General features: G+C 49.6%; 1 protein-coding gene across 1 annotated transcript; it reads right to left on the bottom strand.

Moving 5' to 3' along the window:
• Positions 1-6559: 6559 nt before the first annotated feature.
• IUM83_05139 (uncharacterized protein) lies at positions 6560-6766 on the bottom strand (the record flags this gene model as incomplete). Its single annotated transcript, XM_067929257.1, has 1 exon — positions 6560-6766. One exon carries the CDS (start codon positions 6764-6766, stop codon positions 6560-6562), a length of 207 nt encoding a protein of 68 aa, XP_067794883.1.
• Between the last annotated feature and the right edge of the window lie 2356 nt (positions 6767-9122).

The following is a 9122-nucleotide window of genomic DNA, read 5'->3' as shown; positions in this document are numbered from 1 at the left end:
GCTTAACAGTGTAGGGTTTAACCCTTCCAACTGCTGCACAGCTTCCTTAGTCGCCCACCCATCATGTTTCCAAGGCTGGACAGATTTCCACTGCTCCAGGACAGAGTTTTTTTTTTCATGATAGGGGTGGGAGTGGGAAGAGGGAGAACGGATTGTGAGGATTTTGCATGGTCCACGTGAATCGAAGTGGCTCTGATTTCTAACCGGTCCGATTATTATGAATCGGACTGGCGGTTATTCGGATCGTGTGAACCGGTCCGTTGGCCATGTTATTGTGAACAGTGGCGCACAATAATCTAACCAGGTCACGTTATTGTGACCAGTGGCGTACAATAATCTGACCAGGTCATGTTATTGTGCGCGGTGATCATATTAATATGAGCCGTGGTCAGTTTAATTAGACGACGTCGTAGTTCTTCTCCATGAAGTCTAGATAAATGAATAAGCTCGGTTCTTGGGACAAGTGTGATTCAAAACCGCGATGATCGTACGTTGCTATAGTTTCCTACTAGTAGTGAATTCTAACAGTAAATTAATTATGAAGATATTGGATATCTAAGGCACGTTGTGCCAACGGCAACCGTCCTTTCCTGCGGGGCTCCCAGAAGTGACATTGTCTGTTTTTTTCGACGCACTGCTCATCCGATATCTGACACGAAGCGGCTCCAGAAAATTTGCCGAAGTCTCTGCTCAGGTGCCCGGCCAGCGACAGGCCCGTAAGGCATGCGACGGAAGAGCACAAGAGAAGAGTGAAGGCACAAGCAAGCCCAGACAGAGAGCCAAGGAAGATTGCTCAATATCGTCCGGACTCCCGCCATAGTGAAGTCAAGTCAAACTCCAGACTCACTGGTCTCCGGACTCCGGATGCAGGATTCCAGACACCAGGCTCCGGACGAAGATCTTCGATGGGCGACCGGTCGCGCCATGTCCCAGCCTGATTTGTACCCAGAAAGGCCTTCCAAGTTTCAAGTATACCCCGACCAAGATGTTAACGACCGACCAAGACGACCGACCAAGACGACCGACCATGATATGTTATGCACTGACCAGATTCCTGCCCTATCCATGACCTGCTCGACGCGCGACGTGATTACGCCACGCCCCGACTATAGTGAAACCAAGATAAAAGAGCTGATTCCAGAGAGAACAAGAGACACAGAAGCCTAAGAAAAGATAATCAGAGAGTTCAATTTGACAAGAAGGGCGCAAGTGCTTCCCCGTCCCGAGGTGTGCTGTCAAGTAAGCGAGAGGAACAAGCCTCGAGCGGAGGGATTAACCCTGCCGGCGGCCCTAAGCTACGAAGACCTGCGTTTGGACGCGTCGTGACCGCGAATACCGCCGCGGAACTCTCCCAAAGGCTAAGACCAAGTTAGGCGGTGATCGGGCGACGCGCGCTCCGAAGAGACCTGTCCTAGTTCATATTCCAGTTGCTGGGCCTTCGTTCGGATGTCCCACTTTATATTAACTGCGTTTCTAGGAGGTTGTGTGTAGTCACCCCTGGATCCGATCGATTGACTACTGTGTGATAGGATTGTATATTGTCCGACCGGAGGTTGTTCTCCTTCTGGAGTTGAACGTTTGGAAAGTCTTCAGCCTGGAGCTAATTATCTCCTTGCGGGAGCTGGTGTACGTGAGTGAAGGATGCTTTCGGACTCGACCGGTGGTCCGGAAGTAACTCCAGTAGACCGGTGTACGGGCCCTATGCTGAAGGGCCCCCCAAATTATAAGTAGCGGCTGTATATTTTTATATTTGTATATTAACTCTCTGATTTGAAGGTTTGGCTGGAAGGATCTGCTTGTGATCTCAACCCCAGTCATAGAGACCTACGTTTGAAGTAACGTAAGCGCTCTACACCCAAGCCCTTATCATTGTGAAGACAACTTACCAGGTGAAGTTCGTTCTGTCGAAGATAAACGACACCTACAGGGATTCACAAGGTCACACGCCACCTACGTTTGGAGCGCCTAGTGCTGCTTTCGGAGTCTGACCCCATTGGGAAATCCGGAAGGAGGAGTAATTCTCCGAACGGGCGGCCCCGTGGCATCGTGCTATACACCTGGGCGGCAAAAGGCGCTCACCCGCCTCGCCACATATCCTTCCAGGGAACTCTTCAAGGTCTCTTCGTTGTGTGGCTTGAAAAGCTAGACCGATTGCTTGCAATGATTGATATTGAATAAGTACTTGGATGTCAGGAACCGGATCGCTTAGACTGGTTGACACGTCAGTTTCTGTAGTGGCTGCGGGGAATAGGAAGGGTTCATCCGGCTGTAAGCTCGCGCAACTGCGCTGATACGTCAAATTGAATATCTCCAAGGGATTTCTACAGTCTTGGTCGCGCGTACTTGAGGAAGCCGGAGTTGGCTGCGTCGCAGGTGTGCGAACGGGTTTTATTACCCGGTTGTGACCTGTTGTTCCTTCATTTCCTTAGGTTTGGACCTGACGTGGGTTTCTCACCCTATGGTCCTTAAGCCGGATGCAGAATCGTGCTCCAGTGTATGTAATTGTACCTCTTACCATCCTCGCTCCAATGTTGTGGCAACAGTACCCCATTTTCAAATAGTAGCGACATTCACATGACCCCGACGTTGCGTTTACAGTCCAACCTGATGCCGGCATGCTCATTCGATGAGACAAATACAAAGGCCATTTCATAGCACTATTGTGCAGGGCAGAGGCCTTCCACCGTTGCCTTCTGCAAAGCGGTTGATGAAGTTGATTTGTAGTCTTGGTGGTGATAAGTTGCTCGAACCCGCGGTTGACCGCATCATTTAGTCGTCGTGATTTACCTCTAGATGCTCCGAGTTGAACAACTGGGACTACATCCGGATTGTCGGTATCAAATAGGGCGAGTTGTCGGGTCTGTAGAAGTTGCTTCGTAGTATTCACCAGTGTCGTAGAGGGGTTGCTACATGTAGTCATAGGTGCCACTTTATCGGTAAACACCACGATTTTTCTTAACAAACGAGCTGTATCAAACGTTTTGCGCATGACGTGTCTTTTGACACTTGCGTTAAATGTTTCACACGGGTTGTTCGTTGCAGCGTAACCAGTTGGGGTATGAAAGGACTGCCATCGCCAGAACTGACTTTTAAGCGACTGGGTTTCAAAATAATCCACAAAGGACCTAAGCACACAGACATTTCTCCACTACGACAGAATCGAGTCGTGAATCCGGTAGAATTCAAAAAGATTGCGAGCGTAATGCATAGCGATTATGCCTCGGTACACCATCGCACCCGCGAAATTGTCGAGTTGACGTGTGCGCTTTCTCACGTTGTACAAAATATGAAGAAAAAAACATTAGAAACGCTGCCTCTTGAAATTGAGGTGTACTATGCAATTCATAGTTCTGCGCTCTCTCAGCATCGCCCAACACTGCGTCAATTTTGGGTTTGATTGAGAAGTATTTTTCATAGACTTGGAGCAGTGCTGATAAAACGCCAGCATACTCGCTCTGAGTAATTCGACTGACAACGAACATTGCTGCTAAATGATACTTTCGAGAGCAATCGTTAAATCCACACTTAATTGCCAGATACCCGATCTCGCTCACCTTGAATGTAGCGTCAATATGGAATAAACCAAACATGTCATCTTGCTGAAAATGTTTAACTTTCTCAAGAAGACTAAGCGTAGTCACCCCTAAAACCAACGAATCGTGGTCATCTTCATTACCAATACGCGGGAAACCTTCGTCATCAATAGTAGGGCCAAAACATAAACGCTTCGTCCGCATCAATCGCTGCTGAGAGATGAAATTCACCCACCAAAGCTTTCAACGACTCGACTGAGTTGCGATCTCCACTTTTAGTCCGCAAATGCCTCACACATCGACCGACCTGTATAGAGGAAGGTGTACCGTTAATTGGTGGAGCAGCGCTGTGACGACGTAGGCCAGACCAAATGTGCCTCGGCGCAAGCCCCGTTTCATCCATATCACCAATGTATTTCTTGATAGCAGGGGAAATGATAGCCCGATGTTGGTCTGCACAATCGGTGTCCCCCCATGCGTGCGGAACTGAAGTCGTCATAATCCGCCACGCTCCGGAGCTTGTGCACTGCCAGACCTTCCACACTGTGCTGCATCGTGGCTTTTTAGCTCCTTGGGGCTGCAGTAGCTTCGTGCAAGTAGTGCTAGAACTTCGAAGGCGCCATTCCATCATCTCGTGATCTCCTGGGCACATCTGACATAGCTGCACGCGCTATACGTACGCGACAGAGCAACAGATTGCTGCAAGCCGCGCTGTCGTGAACGTGTCCGGATTGGAGCCTTGAGAGAAAACGGTCCACGCGGGAGGGATCTACTTGCGGCTTTTTCTGCGTCCATCTGCGTTAAGGTCGACGATGAGTGAAGCTAGCGCTGTTGCTAGGCTTGAGCGAATTGCAAATGATGTCCTATCGATTCGGTTATTGTGAACCAGCGCGCAGAATAAACTGACCAATGGTCCGATTATTGCGATCCTGCGAGCAGAACAAACTGACTTTTGGCTGGATTATCGCCTAGGATGCCTAACGTGAAGTGGACTACAGGAATATACTTTCCATTGAAGCCTAGTGTAGGCGTGTTTGCTTCTGACCAGTTTTTTGTTTGGTTTAGCTCTGAATTTGATCGTTTTGTTCTGCATAGGTGTTTGGTTTTTGTTCCGACTTTATGTGTTTGCTCGCGGCCCAGAAGTGTTTTGCTCTTGTCGAAAAGTATGTTTGGTATGGACCGAGTCTCAGTGCGAACTCCTGCAACCGATCGACATCTTTGTACACTGTGTTAAACGTCGCAATGTATGTCCGGATAAAGTCGGGAACTTGACTATGGGGATTTTCCAAGGAGCCGAAGGCGAAGGGGAAAATCGTTTTCCCGCTGAGTGGAGGCCGTCCCAGAACGAGAAGATCGAGCGTCAGTGCTTCGACCGGGATCTAATCTCCTCCTCGCCGAATGGTTATGTGTTTGTATATTTAGGCGCCTTGGTTTCCAACCCAACACACACATCTGTAGCATTCAGTCCCCTGGCGGGTAGGCTTTCCCAACGGTAGGAAGGATATTGGGAACAGCCATTCAGAGGTCACTTGCTCTTTGGCGGCACAACGATCAAGTTCATTCAGCGGCCCGCTTGGCTATCCTCCTCCGCGTTCGCGCTCGCTCACTATATTTGGGGGTTGCTCGCGAACCCACGACGAAATCTCACCACTCCAAGAGCAAGTCCGTGTTGCGCGGGGGAATGTTGCTGGTGACGATAGCTATGCGAGCGCTGTTCGACTGTTGGGTCTGTTAGCGGCCACCGTCCGTCATACCGACTGTGTTGAAGGCGACCGAGTGTACCTGGTTTTCGTCACGTGACGGTGCTTCTACGAAGAGGAGTATACTTCGCCGGTATTGTTCTCGCGATCTCACACAGGAGTCTCGCCTGCGGCCGGCTACCCATGCCCAAGCAGTACCAGCAGCTCAAGCAGTTCACTAGCCCATTTACAACGACCCTGCAGCACGTCGACATCCAACGCGAGCCACTTACGTATCCTTGACACTCACGCTACTCACTACTATGGATATCTGTCACATAGGTCTACGTCCTAGTCCATTCATATGTACGCCTCTATTTGGGGGATGGCCTGTACGATCCATCTCTAGGCCGATGCCACGATTCGCCTACGCCCCTCGACCTGACTCTCCGAGTCCTTGGCTAAACATTGTGAATGGACTGTTCCTTGACCCTAATGACCGGAATTGTGAAGGAAGTTACCCTAAACTAGAAAATTTAATAGTAAGGCATAGAACCGGCGTGGGGTTCGGCTCGCTCCGCTCGCTTTACGTTCTGTTTATGCACGATACATAAAATAATATTTAATATTAGAATACAAACCCCCGCTTCGCCTGGACAGCTCTAGATTTTGCGGTGAGCGTGCGAACAGATGTATATGATAATATTATGCGTTCTACTCCAAATTGGATTGGGCGATTTGTTAACCGCCCCGGGCAAATCGCTCGGGCAATCGATCAACCTATCATCCAACATAGAGAACATTATGCAAGAGAGGTTGTCAGTGTATTTCGCACGTGGCACCATGGCTGCTGCAACACGACCTCGAGCGTCGTCTAGGACGACAGCGAGACCACGCGGTGGCGGAACAACTTCACATAGCGATGGTCGGACGCAACTCTCGCCGTGTGTGTCGCCTTATCCTGCGCGTATTAGTACACCAACGCGACGTACACCGCCGGCCTCTGCAAATTCATTCCCACCTTGACGACGTATAGCTCCTACCCCAGCCTGATCCACGCCTCAGCAGAGCACATCTTCAGTCCCAACACGCACACCAACTCGAACACCTTCGTCCACTCGGTTGACCCCAGCACTTGGATCAGCACGGTCTACGCGAGAGAGTACTCGAGTTCCGACAGCTGCAACGCCCGTACAGCACAATCACCAGCTCCTGTCCAGACCACTCCTACTTCTGTATTTGGTCCAGCGCACTCTCAACAACAACGAACCCCAAGTTCTAGTACAGCGCGTTCTTCTCGAGTGCAAGGTTCACGCCCAGAATCGGTATCGCTTGACCCAATACGCTCTATTCAAGGTCCGACTCGAAGAATGATAGCTCCAGCTTCTGGTCCTGGTCCATCACGCTCTTCTCATGCGCCTGGTTTAGTGCACCCAGCTCCAGCTGCAAGTACAGCACAAACCGCACAAGCTTCTCTCGTCGGGTCGTCCCCAAGGGCTGCATGACCTGTCGAATAACCCGACCGTCACCCAGCGTTGGTTGCACCAACGGCATCACAGACTGGATGGCATCAATTTCGGTTAGTGGTTCAACCTATCATTAAATCTACGGTTAGCCAGCGAGATTCATCAGGTGATATTCTCAAGGATGTTGCAATGAATGGAGCTACTTTCACGGAAATTGCGCACAATATGTGGGAGAAGTTTGGCCATCGCGTTAATGGACAAGCCATGAAACACAGTGGTAAATGGTCAGGTGATTACCTACAGAGGAGAAGTGGTTCAAGGTGACGGAGCTCAACTTAGACTTGTCGACAGCACCAAGACTGATATGGTTTGAAACCAGTGGATTGTTTCATCGCATGGCAAAACGGTTAAGCTTCTTGGTTTTGAATATGGTTTGGCGATTACGAAAGCGAAGGCTCTGGACACGTTCTTGACAGCGTGTATTCGACCCCAAGAAACAGATCGCGTTGGCGGTACAGCTCCTTACGAGAAATCCGAGGTTGTAGAACCCATACCGATGATGTAGCACTGTGTTCGGATGCGCATGATGCTTGGTGACGGTATCTTGACGCTTTGTGAGGGTAGGGAACACCAGTAATCTACATCATTAGAACAGGAAGGGTTGCATTCAGACAGTGATCAACTGACCAGACACGACGTGGGAGCTAATTTAGAAGTATGCACTTACGTATCTTGACGAAGAGAGGGGCGCGCGTTTTGCGCAAGAGTATACGGAAGAAGACTTTGGGGAGAGCTATGCTGCAGTGATCTGCGATTCCGGTGATATAGTGCGGAATCAACTGCAACTTCTTCTGACCAATCACATCGCGTCATAGATTTGGGGGCGATTTGACCAATCGGGCAGGACAGACAAATTTGGCCGAGATTGACAATACTAGATCGAGAAGGCTGCTCGATTGAGCTATTTATCCGACAGTTGCTATCCGGAAAATACATATTTCAGGTTCAGCCACATTTCAGGTTCATGTCTCCACATACAAATTCTAGCCAATATGGACGAAAAGGCGTCAAAGTTGTTGTACAGTAGATCCAAAACCATCCAGATATCCGTCGATGCACGTACTGTACGAAACGACTGGAAAATCCTATTTCGAATGAGCCATTCCGCAAATCACTCCGACCTCAGTAGCCTTCACAGCGTCCCCAAGAAGAACCCCCTTTATGATGAAGACGGCAAAGAAGCAGGTCAAGCGAAAGAAAGTCTCAGCCGACACCTGGGCTACCGCGCTCGCTGCAGTCAACAGCGGTATGCCACTGAAAAAGGCAGCAGCTGTCTACGTATAGGGAGCCATTCATGCAGCGCTACCAGGGCCTCGCCTCTATAGACGCTCGTACAGGCCACCAACTTTTGTACATTTCATAAGGCGGCGACCGATGGCTACTTGAGATAGTCTACTATCGAGCTCTTCACGGAATGGGTATCAGTTTCGACGAGCTACGATGTGTGTTGGTCAAACTGCGGAGGCAACTGGTACTCGCCCATTACCAGACGATTTTCCTAACGACAAGTACGTCACTCGATGGATCGCGAAGCACCCAGATATTTCCGTTCGGCGATCTCAATTTTTGGATGTGAAACGAGCTGAAAGCTCATCGGCTGACGCTGTCATGAGGTACTTTACCATTTGAAAGCAGTACTAACGGAGCTGGATCTGCTGGACAAACCCGAGCACATCTGGAACTGTGATGAGACGGGAATCTGTCCACAAGGGTACGGTGGCGAACGTGTTATTTGCCCTAAGGGCTTCGTTCCAACGTCCAGGCTACCAGCGACCGCGAATATGCCAGCATTATGCCTTGTATCAGTGCGTCTGGTGTCCGGATGCCACCAATGTACATTTTCAAGGGTGTAAATCGTATGCAAAGCTAGTTGGAAGAGGCGGAAGATGAGGTGCACTGTGGAATGAGTAAAAGATCAAATATGATAGGCAAGCTCTTTTTACACTGATTCAAGTCGTTTATCGAGTTCTTACCGCCGGAACGGCAGCAACTACCGATACTGGGTGGCCATTTCGCACACATTCAGCTCGAAGTCGTGCAATATGGCATGGGAAACAATGTGTATCTATTCGTGCTGCTTGCGCACACTTCGCACTTCCTCCAACCATTGGATGTGTCAGTGTTTGGCTCCTTTAAACGAGGGTACTTAAAAGCCTTGAGGCCATTCCCCACAACGAACAGCAATATGTTGCCTACGAAGGATAACATCACTGGAATTTCACGCGATCCTCTGATTAACACATGCAGTACTGAAAATACGAAGAGAGGATTTGCAAAGTCCTGAATATTTCCGCTGTCTCTCTACGTGATGATGAAGAAGATTGTGGGCTACGGACCTCCCGTATCAAGTGGTTCGCGTCCGCAACTATCCTTGATTATGGGTG

Source organism: Phytophthora cinnamomi (assembly GCF_018691715.1).
Source record: "Phytophthora cinnamomi strain GKB4 chromosome Unknown Contig23, whole genome shotgun sequence".
Taxonomy (NCBI): domain Eukaryota; phylum Oomycota; class Peronosporomycetes; order Peronosporales; family Peronosporaceae; genus Phytophthora; species Phytophthora cinnamomi.
The sequence above is the reverse complement of the archived record's forward strand: the minus strand, read 5'-3'. Positions and strand labels throughout refer to the sequence as shown.